General features: G+C 32.4%; 1 protein-coding gene across 1 annotated transcript; it reads right to left on the minus strand.

Annotated features, from left to right (window-relative positions):
• Positions 1-9,774: 9,774 nt before the first annotated feature.
• On the minus strand, positions 9,775-10,815 carry LOC123911329 (the record flags this gene model as incomplete). Its single annotated transcript, XM_045962734.1, has 1 exon — positions 9,775-10,815. A coding segment is annotated over one exon (1,041 nt), but the record flags the coding sequence as incomplete, so codon positions are not given.
• Positions 10,816-17,423: the final 6,608 nt, after the last annotated feature.

A 17,423-nucleotide genomic window follows, 5' to 3' on the forward strand; every position in this document is an offset into this window, starting at 1 on the left:
AGATTTTAAAAGATATAACTGTAAACTCATGGTAGTTTTCTCGATTCAAAGCCCACGTTACAAAAGGCATCAGTTATGCAAAAACCAACAAAAAATGAAACATGAATTTTAGTGGTTTGCTTATCCAAACAACAACAACAAAAAAAGTGGGGGAGAGGAAAATTGTGTGACTCAAAGAAGTGGCAGTGCATCAGATGCAATGAGATTCTTTCATAGTTTCATATGTTGGTTTTTGTGACTTTCACATCATATTACTTTTATTTGATTTATTATATTTTTTACTTCATTTAGTTTGATAATTATGTGGTCCGACGTTGAAAAATCACTGCAAAATCACCTATTCCTATTAGCATAAAAAGGAGAAAAGATTGTATAGGAAAAAAAAACTGAGGCAATACACTACAACAATCATGGCTGGCACCAACAATACATTATATTATTCCATATATTTTGTGAAACTCATTTTTATTTTCCTTCCCTATTTCTTCATATGTTTCATTTATGTTCTTCATTTGTATAAATTCTTTTATGCATTTTGTTTTTTATTGTTCTCGCTTTTAGCTATCTTTCTTTTTTATCGGAGTAATCATAGAAAGGGTGGAGGGAAGAGAACACGTTGTTGAGTGTAATTATGAATAAATTCTTTTTATAATTATTTAATCGTCCTGTTAGTCGAGTCTTCAATAATTTTATAATGGAATGATGTATACATCTTTATATTTTTCAGTTTTTCTCTTAACAAAAAACTGATCTCATCGAGAGAAGATGGAAAGTTTAAATAACCGCAATAATCGTAGCGACGCTGTTTTCATCATTATTGTCATTTTCAGTAAAAAAGGATAAGGGTCTTTTCTTTTTCTTCTTAGTGTTGCCCTTAAGATAGACATGAGATTTTAATTCTCTCTTTTCTTACATTTTTTTATTCAAATTTCTTTTATTTAATTTCATTTTGTTTAGCTGTCAATCTGTTTGCATTACTAATTCCATAATTTTTTTTGTATACATAATACTTACACAAGGTTATTTGTGTAATTGTTTTTTCACAAGGGTATTTGTATAATTTAGTCACTATAATTCATATACGTTAGCAAAATAGAAAACATTAATCACACAAGCGGATTAAGCGTTACGGTTTTTTAGTTTGAATTTAGCTAATTGTTTTAGCAATTGTTTTACTAAAATATTTTTTGAACGCATTGATCTTCATTTTTGTAATGAGGTTTTTTATTCAACGTCTCTATGTGACTTTTTGTTTACTTAATAGTTTTTTACATTTGATTCAACGTCTCTGTTGACTTTTTTTTTTTTTTACAGCAACTCTATGTAACTTAATTTGTTTTTTTTATAAGCTTGACTTAATTTTTTTCCATAAGTCAATTATTCATAAAAAGTTTAGAATAATCTTCAACATAAATAATAGAAAATATGGATCACACATACAAGCGAGGAACGCGCCCTGTCTGGCCGCTAGGAAATGATTAGGATTGGGTTAATAAACTTTTAAGTAAAAAAAATAAATTTATTAAGGTTAATAAACTTTATTATAAATTTATTTTTTTGTTATTATATAATGATAATTATTTAGTTTATTAACACAATCCCCTTTCACAAATTAGTTTAAATAAAAATCAAACTTATAATAAATTATTGTTTACAATTTATTTACGTTAATAAAATAGAAAATATGGATCACACAAACAAGTGCGGAACGCGCCTGTTTGGCCGCTAGTATATATAAAGAGAATACATGAGTTTTGGTGTGGACTTTTTATAATACCAACAATACCCCTGATTTTTTTAGTAGCAAAAAAAAATTATTAACAAACTCACCATAACATAAGACACATTTTTTTTTTGCACAAAAAATCTTTTATTAACAAACTCACCATAACATAAGGCATATATTTTTTGGATATAAGTTTCGCGACTGCGTGGCCCACTAGTCTATATCTATATCTATCTATATTATCTATACATATAATAAATAGGATACATGACTTTGGTATGGATTTTTCATTATCCCAATTTTACCCTTTAATAATTGTTATTTTTTTATTAAAAAAAAAAAGGAAAAGAAGGGAAAGTTACTATAATAAGCAGATTTTCTATACATATAATAAATAGGATACATGACTTTGGTATGGATTTTTTATTATCTCAATTTTACCCTTTAGTAATTGTTATTTTTTTATTAAAAAAAAAAAGGAAAAGAAGGGAAAGAACTATAATAAGCAGATTTTAAAAGAAATTATTGTAAACTCATGGTAGTTTTCTCGATTCAAAGCCCACGTTACAAAAAGCATCAGTTATGCAAAAACCAACAAAAAAGTGGGGGAGAGGAAAATTGCGTGACTCAAAGAAGTGGTAGTGCATCAGATACAATGAGATTCTTTCACAGTTTCATATGCTGGTTTTTGTGACTTTCACATCATATTACTTTCATTTGATTTATTATATTTTTTACTTCATTTAGTTAGATAATTTTGTGGTCCGACGTTGAAAAATCCCTGCAAAATCACCTATTCCTATTAGCATAAAAAGGAGAAAAGTTTGTATAGGAAAAAAAACTGAGGCAATACACTACAACAATCATGGTTGGCACCAACAATACATTATATTATTCCATATATTTTGTGTAACTCATTTTTATTTTCCTTCCCTATTTCTTCATATGTTTCATTTTTGTTCTTCATTTATGTAAATTCTTTCATGCATTTTGTTTTTTATTGTTCTCGCTTTTAGCCATCTTCCTTTTTTATGGGAATAATCATAGAAAGGGTGGAGGTAAGAGATCACATTGTTAAGGGTGACTATGAATAAATTCTTTTCATAATTATTTAATCGTCGTCCTGTTAGTCGAGTCCTCAATATTTTTATAATGGAATGATGTATACATCTTTATATTTTTTCAGTTTTTCTCTTAACAAAAAACTGATCTCATCGAGAGAAGATGGAAAGTTTAAATAACCGCAATAATCGTAGCGACGCTGTTTTCATCATTATTGTCATTTTCAGTAAAAAAAAATAAGGGTCTTTTCTTTTTCTTCTTATTATTGGCCACTAAATAATTACTTTTTTATGTTTATTTTTCTCAGGCTTTACAGGTTCTATATGGAGTGTTTTCAAATGAAATGATATGAACATGATACAATAGCAAGGGTTGTACAATGTCGACGGACTTAATTTGTACCTATTCATTTATAAGGATTTTATTTTGAAAGTATGTGGTTTTTTATTTAAATTACAAGACTAAAATTATTTTTGTTGATGATGTGTAGACATTTGAATTATATATTGCTGTATTCTGAGGGAAATTCAAAAAAGGTACACACTTCGTCTGCATTCTAAATCCAATACAATAGTGTTGCCCTTAAGATAGAAATGAGGTTTTAATTCTCTCTTTTCTTACATTTTTTATTCAAAATTCTTTTATTTAATTTCATTTTGTTTAGGTGTCAATCTGTTTGCATTACTAATTCCATAATCTTTTTTTGTATATACAATACTTACACAAGGGTATTTGTGTAATTTTATATACAAAAGGGTATTTGTATAATTTAGTCACTATAATTCATATACGTTAGCAAAATAGAAAACATTAATTACACAAGCGGATTAAGCGTTACGGTTTTTAGTTTGAATTTAGGTAATTGTTTTAGCATATGTTATACTAAAATATTTTTTGAACGCATTGATCTTCATTTTTATATTGAGTTTTTTGTACGTATTTTTACTTAATAGGTTTTTACATTTGATTCAACGTCTCTATATGACTTTTTTTTTTGTTTTACGTCATCTCTATGTAACTTAATTTATTTTTATTTTTTTATAAGCTTGACTTAATTTTTTTTTCCATAAGTCAATTATTCATAAAAAATTTAGAATAATCTTCAACATACATAATAGAAAATATGGATCACACATACAGGCGCGGAACGTGCCCTGTCTGGCCGCTAGAAAATAATTAGGATTGAGTTAATAAACTTTTTAGTAAAAAAAATAAATTTATTAGGGTTAATAAACTTTATTATTAAATTAATTTTTTGTTATTATATAATGATAATTATTTAGTTTATTAACACAATCCTCTTTCACAAATTAGTTTAGATAAAAATCAAATTTATAATAAATTATTGTTTACAATTTATTTACGTTAATATAATAGAAAACGTGGATCACACAAACAGGCGCGGAACGCGCCTGTTTGGCCGCTAGTTATATATAAAGAGGATACATGAGTTTTAGTGTGGACTTCTCATAATACCAACAATACCCCTGATTTTTTCGTAGCAACAAAATATTTTATTAAGTTTATAATAAATTATTGTTAATAAAATATTTACATTTCTTTTTGACATAAGTTAGACACAGGCAACGCGCCTGCCTGGCCCGCTAGTATAATATTGGGAAAATACCAATTTAAAGACTCTTGCATTCACACGGGGTACTAATTTTTATTCGATATTTGAGTTTGGCACTATATTAATGTAGAACATTTATTTTAAATTAAATATTTAAAAATTTGTTATATAATATTGTTAAAATATAAGTGGAAATTATTGAGTTAATTATTTCTTGTAAAATTATTTATTCAATTTTTTATGTTTTAGTGACAAATAATGGTCTCGTATATATTTTTAATAAAAAATTGAAATTTTATTATGAATATTTAGAGTAATTTAGTGAGTTTAATACTTATTAACTTTATGATATTATTATTAATTATTGTTTTTTTTTTCCTATTATGTATAAATTGTTATGTTTTGTTGCTATCTATAATCAATTTTGTTCCTATGTTTAAGCATATCATCTTTCTATATATATTTTTTTATATTTATTTTAAGGCCCGTTTGGTGCACAGGATAAGAGACAGGATATGATAACTGTATCATATCCTGCCGCAATACAGTGTTTGGTGATACAGCAGGATATGATAAGTTAATCCTGAAGCTTATCCTATCTTGTCTCTCTAGTTATAATTCTTATCCTGCATTTGAGCTGGGTTATGTAACACCCAAACCCCTTAACGAGAATTTATTAAATATAAATAAATAAAACACTTAAGAAGAATCTAGGCGTCACATGTTAAAAATTACAAACCACGGCATAATTAAAATCATGCTAGCACAGCGGAGTTGAAAAGCGAATAATTATCATAATGTATATCATACAATGATCATAATTGTTCACACAATATCCCTAGGCTCTAGGCCATATCAACAAAGGATATTATGTTTACAACTCAAAAGATAGGATTAGCAAAGTTAAATATGCCATCACGGGCTTAATACAATTCAATTCGAATAACCCGACACGGTAAATACCTAATCAGAGCAATTCTATACAACCCATCAAAAAGATATATAACATATATCTAAGGAGTAGTCTAAGCTAAACTCCTCACCAAAAAGCGCACTACCACGAGCACGAGCAACCTCTAACTCTGATCGGGATCCTCAATCTGAGAATCTGAACCCCCAACGGTCCAGCACATAACACAAAGCATGAGAGTTAGATCACAAAATCAAAATATAAGTGTAAGTAAAAAGGTACTTAAACACTCCATCAACAACAACAAGCATATTCATATTTCATAAACATGCATCACCATTAACTACTCAATTACAAGTTCTAAACATGTATAATCAAGTACCAAATAATCCATCTACAATTCATTACGCTTAGCCAAATTGTATGTCACATATCACTTATCAAGTAATGCACACATATAACCTAATGCAACTCTAATGCTTCAACTTCATGAATGTCAATCCTAGACATTACTAATGCATGTGGTACCATCTTCTTTATTAGAGTATCTCACCTCTAATATCCTTCTTTATCGGATAAATATAATCCGATATACTTCTTTATTGGAATATCCAATATCCTATTTAATTCATGAATGCATGTATATGTGTTCATGAATTCACTCACAAATAATTAGCATAAGCTCTTCATTTATTATGTGGAACACTATCCAATATACTTCATTATTAAGATTTAACTAAACCTTAATATTCTTCATTTATTACTTCATACATGATTAACAATCGTTATAAGCATCAACAAGCATCAACAATCATCAACAAGCATCAACAATCATGTAAGAATAAGACACTGATTGAAAATACATGCAAAGGAAGATAGCAGATGAAAAATTGGTGAAATCTGCAGTATTTCCGCCTGGGGCGGAAATATTTACGTTTGGGGCGGAAGTTTACGTTTGAGGCGGAAAAATATCTGAAAGGCTGGCTGCTCACTGCTCTGCCGTTTCAGGCGGAAATTATTGCGCCTGAGGCGGAAAAACATGCGTTTTCTACACAAAAACGCCCAAAAATCCCATTTTTCATGTTATAAATCCCAAAAGAGTTTGTATTCAAGCATAACAAACATGGATGAACACAAAAGGATAGTCCATTTCTCAGATCTATATCATAAACATCGAAAAAGTAAAGATTGAACACTTTTTCATCAAAACTCTCAAGAACACAAAGTTCTTGAGTTTAATCCATTAGAAAACTCGTTTTAACCATTATTTCCGTTCATTAATCATGTTACAAGCATGTTAAACATATCAAGAACCTTAGAAACGATTTCCATCAAGAAAATCCATTCCAAACTAAAACGAAAATGGGGTGGAGGAAGTTCGGGTGAGGAGAAATCGACATTCTCCCCTTCCTCGAGTCACCCACGATTATGGAACCTACTCTCATACCTGGATTCGAAGAAAACTCGATGAATGATCTTGAATCTCTCCCTTTCTTCTTGCCCTAGCTTCCAAGCTTTCCAACTCTCTCAAGAACACAAAACTATGAGAAATGAAATGTTCTCTTCTCCCCCTCATGGCCATATGGCGCCACCTCACACACTCAAGGCCCATTGGGCCTCAAGCCCAATTGGCTTGGCCCAATAACACGCTAACTCACTCTACTCGCTTAATAACTAAAGTATTCGATAAATAACTCAAGTTATTAACTTAATTAAATTTCTACGTTAATAAAATATTTTAACACATAAAAATTAATAATTTGAAAATTGGGTCGTTACAACTCTACCCTCCTTAAAGAATTTTCGCCCTCGAAAATTACCTGGAAATAACTCTGGATACGAACTCATCATCTTGCTCTCCAATTCCCAAGTCGCATTCTCACCAGCGGGTCCTCCCCATACTACCTTCACCGAGGCGATATCCTTGTTTCTCAACCTCTTCACTTCTCTACCTTCGATCCTCAAAGGCACAACCTCGACCGTTAAGTCATCCCTCACTTGAACATCATCCGATTCAATCACATGTGACGGGTCTCTTACATACTTCCTCAATTGTGACACGTGAAACACATCGTGCAAATTTGCCAATGATGGCGGTAAGGCAATCCTATACGCCACTTTCCCCACTCTTTTCAAAATTTGATAAGGACCAATAAACTTCGACGTCAACTTCCTCGACTTCAAAGCACGTCCAATTCCGGTAGTCGATGTAACTCTTAAGAAAACATGATCACCTTCTTGAAATTCAATGTCCTTCCTCCTCTTGTCATGATAACTCTTTTGACGACTCTGAGACGCTTTCATCTTCTCTCTAATCATTCTAATCTTTTCCGTAGTCTCTTGCACAATCTCCGGACCAAGAATCATACTCTCTCCGGATTCAAACCAACAAAGCGGTGTTCTACACCTCCTTCCATACAAAGCCTCAAAAGGTGCCATTCCAATACTCGAATGAAAACTATTGTTGTACGTGAACTCGATCAACGGCAAACACGAATCCCAACTTACTCCTTGCTCCAAAACACAAGCCCTCAACAAATCTTCCAAAGATTGTATTGTCCTTTCTGATTGGCCATCCGTTTGAGGATGATAAGCCGAACTCAACCTCAACTTAGTCCCTAAAGCCTCTTGTAAACTTTCCCAAAATCTCGAAGTGAACCTCGGATCTCGATCCGAAACAATACTCGACGGGATACCATGCAACTTCACAATTTGCTCCACATAGATCTCGGCCAACTTAGGCACCAAGGTACCTTTCTTAATAGCAATAAAATGCGCACACTTCGTCAAACGATCTACTACCACCCAAATCACTTCATAACCCTTAGTAGTCTTGGGTAAACCTCCCACAAAATCCATCGCAATGCTATCCCATTTCCATTCCGGGATAAACAAAGGTTGCAACAAACCAGACGGTTTCTGATGCTCAATCTTCGACTTCTGACAAACTAGGCAAGCATAAAGAAACTCAGAAATTTGCCTCTTCATTCCTGGCCACCAAAATAACTTCTTCAAATCTTGATACATCTTGGTTACTCCAGGGTGAATACTCATTCCACTCCTATGACCTTCTTCCAAAATCATCTTCTTCATCTCGGGCACATCGGGCACGCACACTCTTCCATGAAATCTCACAACTCCATTCTCGTCAACTTTGAAATTAGCTTCTTTTCCTTCCTCAACTACTATTGCCAACTTCTCCATTAACTTCTTATCCGTCTTTTGACATTCTTTGACATTCTCTAGAAAAGGATTCGTCAACTTCAACATTCCCAATTTCACACTCTTAGGAGTCACTTCACACACTAGACTCAAATCTCGGAATTCTTCAATCAACTCTAACTCTTTCACCATTAGTGATGACATGTGCAACGATTTCCTACTTAACGCATCGGCCACCACATTAGCTTTTCCGGGGTGATAACTCAAATCAAAGTCATAATCCTTCAAAAATTCGAGCCATCTTCTTTGTCTCATATTCAACTCCTTCTGATCGAATAGATACTTCAAACTCTTGTGATCACTAAAGACTTCGAACTTAGATCCATACAAGTAATGTCTCCACACCTTCAATGAAAACACAACTGCGGCTAATTCAAGATCGTGTGTCGGATAGTTCCTCTCGTGAACCTTCAGTTATCTCGACGCATACGCTACCACTTGACCTTTTTGCATAAGCACACCTCCTAGTCCCATCTTCGAAGCATCACAATACACGACGAAAGATTCCTTAGCATCCGGCAAAATCAACACAGGCGCGGTAGTCAACCTCTTCTTAAGCTCTTGAAAACTTTCTTCACACTTCACATCCCAAACAAACGCTTGATCCTTCCGAGTCAACTGCGTCAAAAGCAGAGCCAACTTCGAAAATCCTTCAATGAATCTCCTATAATAACCAGCCAATCCAAGAAAACTTCTTATCTCAGAAACAGATTCCGGCGTTCCCCATTGCAATACGGCATCAACTTTCGCTGGGTCAACCGCTATTCCTCCACTTGAAATCACATGACCAAGAAAACTTACTTCTTTCAACCAAAATTCACACTTCGACAATTTGGCATACAACTTCTTCTCTTTCAAAATTTGCAAAACAATCCGCAAATGCTCCTTATGTTCCTCTTCGGACTTTGAGTAAACTAAAATATCATCGATGAATACCACAACAAACTTGTCCAAGAATGAATGAAAAATCCTATTCATGTACTCCATAAAAACACCAGGTGCATTGGTCACACCAAAAGGCATCACCGAATATTCATAATGACCATACCTCGTCCTAAAAGCAGTCTTTGGTATATCCTCCGTTTTCACTCTAATCTGATGGTATCCGGATCTCAAATCAATCTTACTAAACACGCAAGCTCCAACCAATTGATCCATTAAATCATCTATCCTCGGAAGTGGATACTTATTCTTGATCGTCACTTTGTTCAACTGTCGGTAGTCAATACACAACCTCATACTCCCTTCTTTCTTCTTAACCAACAACACAGGTGCACCCCACGGCGATACACTAGGTCGAATAAACTTCTTCTCAAGTAGTTCCTCTAGTTGCTTCTTCAACTCATTCAACTCTGACGCTGACATTCGATACGGTGCCATAGATATCGGACTAGTACCAGGTACCAAATCGATCGTAAACTCTACTTCTCTTTTCGGCGGTACATCTGACACGTCTTCCGGAAATACATCGGGAAATTCACAAACAACCGGTAACCCTTCCACCTTAACTTCACCTTCCATCTTCAAGGATGCAAACAACGCGTACACTTCTACAGGTTCCTTCAACGATTCTACTACTTCCTTCTTACTCATCAGATGCAAACTCTCCTCCGGTTTAGGAAACACAACAGTCTTCTCGCAACAATTGATATGGACTCGATTAAATATCAACCAGTTCATACCAAAGATAACATCTATTCCACTAAGTTGGATACACACTAGGTCCATTCCAAAGTGTCTACCAAACACGGTTACGGGACAGTCACGACATACTAGACGGGTAGTTACAGAACCATTAGCAGGAGTTTCTATTTCCATACGACCAGACATTTCAGACACAGGTATACTAAGACGCTTCATGCAATCAACGGATATAAAAGAATGTGTTGCTCCCGTATCAATAATCGCAATTAAAGGAGTGTTATAGATGAAACACGTACCTCTAATGAGATTATCCCCCTGATCTGCATCATCTCCACTCAAAGCAAACACCTTTCCCATAGTCTTCTTCGGCTTCTTGCACATAGGACTCTTGTGACCCTCTTCACCACAATTAAAACAAGTCACCTTCACTTGACAAACATCCGATTTGTGTCCTAGCCTCCCACAATTGAAACACTTGTCCACCTTCTTTGGGCACTCATAAGACTTATGACCCAACTCACCACACTTGTAGCATTGTCCACCACCTCTCTTCTTTCCCCCACTAGTCTCAACAACTTTCTTCCCCTTGTCACCATAGGGCTTCCCACGGTCTTGACCTTTTCCTCTTTTGTCACTCATGGCCTTGTAGTAGTTAGTTTTGGCCTTTCCATCATCATCACAAATACGGCACTTATCCACCAAAGTTGCAAAGTCTCGGATTTGAGAAAATCCGATAAGATGCTTGATGTCCGGGCGCAACCCACTTTCAAACTTGACACACTTGTCATTCTCAGCTTCCACGGTGTTGTAGTGTGGACTAAACGCACATAGCTCCTCAAACTTCACGGAATACTCCGCTACAGACATGTTTCCTTGCTTGAGCTCCATGAACTCCACCACTTTCTTATTCCTAATATCAGCCGGAAAGTACTTCCTCAAGAACTCTCCCTTGAACATCTCCCAAGTGATTACCACACCACCAACTCCCATCCTCAGCTTAGCATTCTTCCACCACTTGTTAGCTTCCTCACGAAGTACATAAGTACCCAAGGTCAACTTACTCTCCTCGGTACATCTCATAGCCTCAAAGACAATCTCAACTTCCTCTATCCACTTGACAGCAGCCTCCGAAGCATAGCCTCCAATGAAAAGCTTCGGATTATGCTTCATAAACCGCTCCAACCTCATCTCATCTTCCCTCCCGGGTTGATGATCTCTAGCCACGATGTTGGTCAAAGTAGCTATCGCATCTGCCATCTGATTGTTAGCCCTTCCAGCCATGATCCTGAACAAACAATCAATTCCAAGAACAGACTTAGAAAGGTAATATCAACAGTGTTATCTCTACACAAGTTGAATATATGGGCAACTAATCCTAATTGGTTCCACATGAACCGACCTTGCTCTGATACCACTATTGTAACACCCAAACCCCTTAACGAGAATTTATTAAATATAAATAAATAAAACACTTAAGAAGAATCTAGGCGTCACATGTTAAAAATTACAAACCACGACATAATTAAAATCATGCTAGCACAGCGGAGTTGAAAAGCGAATAATTATCATAATGTATATCATACAATGATCATAATTGTTCACACAATATCCCTAGGCTCTAGGCCATATCAACAAAGGATATTATGTTTACAACTCAAAAGATAGGATTAGCAAAGTTAAATATGCCATCACGGGCTTAATACAATTCAATTCGAATAACCCGACACGGTAAATACCTAATCAGAGCAATTCTATACAACCCATCAAAAAGATATATAACATATATCTAAGGAGTAGTCTAAGCTAAACTCCTCACCAAAAAGCGCACTACCACGAGCACGAGCAACCTCTAACTCTGATCGGGATCCTCAATCTGAGAATCTGAACCCCCAACGGTCCAGCACATAACACAAAGCATGAGAGTTAGATCACAAAATCAAAATATAAGTGTAAGTAAAAAGGTACTTAAACACTCCATCAACAACAACAAGCATATTCATATTTCATAAACATGCATCACCATTAACTACTCAATTACAAGTTCTAAACATGTATAATCAAGTACCAAATAATCCATCTACAATTCATTACGCTTAGCCAAATTGTATGTCACATATCACTTATCAAGTAATGCACACATATAACCTAATGCAACTCTAATGCTTCAACTTCATGAATGTCAATCCTAGACATTACTAATGCATGTGGTACCATCTTCTTTATTAGAGTATCTCACCTCTAATATCCTTCTTTATCGGATAAATATAATCCGATATACTTCTTTATTGGAATATCCAATATCCTATTTAATTCATGAATGCATGTATATGTGTTCAAGAATTCACTCACAAATAATTAGCATAAGCTCTTCATTTATTATGTGGAACACTATCCAACATACTTCATTATTAAGATTTAACTAAACCTTAATATTCTTCATTTATTACTTCATACATGATTAACAATCGTTATAAGCATCAACAAGCATCAACAATCATCAACAAGCATCAACAATCATGTAAGAATAAGACACTGATTGAAAATACATGCAAAGGAAGATAGCAGATGAAAAATTGGTGAAATCTGCAGTATTTCCGCCTGGGGCGGAAATATTTACGTTTGGGGCGGAAGTTTACGTTTGAGGCGGAAAAATTTACGTTTGAGGCGGAAAAATATCTGAAAGGCTGGCTGCTCACTGCTCTGCCGTTTCAGGCGGAAATTATTGCGCCTGAGGCGGAAAAACATGCGTTTTCTACACAAAAACGCCCAAAAATCCCATTTTTCATGTTATAAATCCCAAAAGAGTTTGTATTCAAGCATAACAAACATGGATGAACACAAAAGGACAGTCCATTTCTCAGATCTACATCATAAACATCGAAAAAGTAAAGATTGAACACTTTTTCATCAAAACTCTCAAGAACACAAAGTTCTTGAGTTTAATCCATTAGAAAACTCGTTTTAACCATTATTTCCGTTCATTAATCATGTTACAAGCATGTTAAACATATCAAGAACCTTAGAAACGATTTCCATCAAGAAAATCCATTCCAAACTAAAACGAAAATGGGGTGGAGGAAGTTCGGGTGAGGAGAAATCGACATTCTCCCCTTCCTCGAGTCACCCACGATTATGGAACCTACTCTCATACCTGGATTCGAAGAAAACTCGATGAATGATCTTGAATCTCTCCCTTTCTTCTTGCCCTAGCTTCCAAGCTTTCCAACTCTCTCAAGAACACAAAACTATGAGAAATGAAATGTTCTCTTCTCCCCCTCATGGCCATATGGCGCCACCTCACACACTCAAGGCCCATTGGGCCTCAAGCCCAATTGGCTTGGCCCAATAACACGCTAACTCACTCTACTCGCTTAATAACTAAAGTATTCGATAAATAACTCAAGTTATTAACTTAATTAAATTTCTACGTTAATAAAATATTTTAACACATAAAAATTAATAATTTGAAAATTGGGTCGTTACAGGTTACTAGCAGGATAGGATAAGAAAAAAAAATTACTGATTTATTTTATAAAATATATTTTAAAATACATAAAATAAAACTAATAAAATATAACTAATAAAATAATTCATTTTTAAATATATATATATATATGTGATTTTATCACATGGGTAATTTTGTAATTTATATATTCTAAAAAATCAAAAATTTTCTAAAATTACAATATTTTAAGGTAAAATGATTATTAAAAAATTGACAAATAGAGATATTAATTTAAATTTTATAAAAATTAAATATAATTCTTTTGCAATAGTAGTTTTATTATTTACGTATGAGATATATCATATATTTATTTGGCTTATCTAACATGTATATATTATTGAGTTATTTATTTGATCATGATTCATATAAAAAATTAAACTTGATTATTTTCTCATGATTTTTATTTGAAATTATATAAAGCTATTTGATTACTTATTTATATTTTTTATTTATATATATGATTTTTTTTAAAAAATAACAATTGTTTTACAAGAGTAATTTTGTCATTTAAATATGTTATATATCTTATCGTATTATTATAAGCAAGTATGTATTAAAAACAAAATATAATAGTTATCATGTTTGTTATCATGTGTGCACCAAACACAGGATATGATAACTGAGTATAACTCTTATCCTGCTGTTATCATATCCTATCCTTATCCTGTTTTATATCATATCCTGTGGATAACGATAAACTTATTACTTTATTACTTGGTAGCGATTATGTGCACTTGCAGAACCACCGTCACTACTAAAAAAAATAAAGGGTATTGTTGGTATTATGAAAAGTACACACCAAAACTCATGTATTTTCTTTATATATAGTATAGAAGTATAGATATATAGTATAGATATAGTATACTATAGATTAGTAATAGATTAGAAATTTTATTAGAAATATTTAGGGTAATTTTGCAAGTTTGATACTAATTAACTTTAGGCTTAATTAGTCTTTTAGTCCCTTAAATATATTTTAGGTTTTACAATGGTCCCTTAAAGAAAAAAAGGTCAGGATTGGTCCCTTAAAGACACATTCGTTTCTCAATTGGTCCTTTCCGTCAATTTTTTACAAAAAAAACGTTAGTTTTAGTAGACTGGATTGTGGATGTCATTAAGTGTAAGTGGTCCACCAAAAACCTTATTAATTTTTAAAATTTTAACCATTAGAATTTTTTGTTATATTTGGAGTTAAAATTTAATGGAAAGGACCAATATGGCAAAAATATATGTCTTTAAGGGACCAATCCGGACCTTTTTTTCTTTAAGGGACCAATCCAGACCTTTTTTTCTTTAAGGGACCATTGTAAAACCTAAAATGTCTTTAAGGGATCAATAGACTAATTAAGCCTTAACTTTATTATATTACTAGCGAGTCACCTGCCCGTGTCTAACTTATGTCAAAAAAAAAAACACAACATGCCTTATGTTTATGGTGAGTTTGTTAATAAAAGATTTTTGTTGCTACTAAAAAAAATAAAGGGTATTTTTAGTATTATGAAAAATCCACACCAAAACTTATGTATTCTCTTTATATATAGTATAGAAGTATATATATAGAATAGATTATTAATGGTTAGTAAACTTTGTAGTAATATTGTTTATGTTTCGTTTATAAAAAAATGTCATATTTAGATGAGTTTGTTCTTTGATTTGTATTGTATCGTTATCTTGTGTATAAACTCATTCAAAATCTTTTTTGAAAATAAATTGCTCAATTCATATTATTGGAAATTGGGGAGAGATGTACCGGACAATAGCAAGAACGAAAAATCCGGGAACTTTCTAATCAAATCTTTGTGTGTCTTTACTATTCTTTTATCGCTTTATTATCTTGTTAATAATTCTGTTGGAATTTTCGTTGTTTGATTAGTGCTCATTGTTGTCGTAAAACTCGCACGCCAAATGTTTGTGAATTGCTTGAGTGCAATTTTTGAATTGAAACTTACAACATTGAACAACAATTATTCGACTAAAGTCCCAAACTAGTTTTCTTTCACTAGGATTAGTTGGAAACTGTTTTATCGACATCTATATAACTCGATTAAGTAATTGACTTGTTCATTGATTAATTTTGAATTAAAAATTAATCAATTAATTATTTAGTTTTTTTTTTTTTTCACATTCGATTTCATAATTTCTGATTTACTCGTATCACATTCTTTTCCAATACATTCGGGGATAGACGTTTCGATCTAAAGACACTTCTGCATTGTAACTCATTTTCGAAAAACTTTCAAAGTTCAAACTACGACTTATTCACCTCCTCTAACTGGTGGCCATGACGTCTAACAACTCTTTCATGAGTTGTTATATCGTGTTTGTGTGTGTGGTAAAAGAAATGTCTTAAAAACTTCAAGAACGTCTTTTGCTCCATTTAAATTTTTTTTTTTGGGTACATTGCTCCAATTAATTCTTCATTCCTACTAAGAGCCCGTTTGGATTAACTTATTTTTGAGCTTATGCAAACAGCTTATGCAATTTTTATGAATTATTATAATTTTGTCAAGGTAGTTTATGATAAAACAACTTATAAAAATACAATTTTCACTAGTGTGAACTTATAAAATAACATAAAACTTAATTTATATAACATAAGCTGTTTGCATAAGCTGACTCTAATACTATGTGAACTAATTTGTCTAAAGAATTTTTTTTTAGTATCTAAAGAATAAAAATCGAAAATGGAAAAATCTGTGGGTGCATCTAAAAAATTTATCTTTCTTTTTTGTTTGACTAATAATAAACGATATTCATTCATTTAAATTGATAGAATACATCGATGTAATACAAATTCAAATTTGCTAAAAACAAAAATAATGAATCTACGAACAAACTCATAGCATCCACGTTAATAGCATAAAACTGTAAATTGCATAAGCTTACGAATATTACTATATTGAAGTGTTTGAAATGTCTATACCTCCATATTTGTAGCGTTGATGACACAAAAGTCGACATTGAATGAATTTGCACTTGATTGAAACTAATCTTTCAACTTGAAACAAATGAACACCACACAAAGACGGGAAAACAAAATACACCGCACCAAAGACGGGACAATAAAATTCACCGCACAAAGACGAGACAACAAAATACACCAAAACAAACAAATATGTAAAAATCACACTTATTTAATACAACGAAAAAGAAAAAACAAAATAGAGGTCAAAGTTTGACCTGAAATCATCCATCTTTGATAAACAAAGAAGAACAAAAAAAAGTGGTGACCAGCGTTATACCTTAGAAAAGGAGAAGAAAAGTAATTAAAATTTATCATTCTCGGATCTTACAACATTGACTCATCTATAATATGTAAAAAGCCATACTTATTTGCCTTTCTCTCTCCTCTTCTCATTCATTCTCAATTCTCATGCATTTGATATTAAATGTTATTATTACAATAATTAATAATTAAATTAACTACTGGTTCAAAAAAAAAATTAAATTAACTAAATTAATATATTTTATAAACAATTCATATTTGATTAGTGAAAATATAATTTGTTTTTATCCGTTTAAATATTAAACATTCATATTCGATTTTATAAGTTAATTTATTTTTATCCATTTAAATATTAAACATTCATATTCGATTTTATAAATTTTTATTCAAATAACGATGTACATTCATATTTGATTTTATAAATATTAAATATTATATTTTTATCACATATAAATTTATTTTTACTCAAATAAAAAAGTTTTTTTATATGGTTATAAAAAAAAAGGCGTTTTATTTTATTTTTATTTTTTACTTAAAAAAAAATGCGTTTCATTT

The sequence above is a fragment of the Trifolium pratense genome, linkage group LG2 (assembly GCF_020283565.1).
Source record: "Trifolium pratense cultivar HEN17-A07 linkage group LG2, ARS_RC_1.1, whole genome shotgun sequence".
In the NCBI taxonomy this organism is placed as follows: domain Eukaryota; kingdom Viridiplantae; phylum Streptophyta; class Magnoliopsida; order Fabales; family Fabaceae; genus Trifolium; species Trifolium pratense.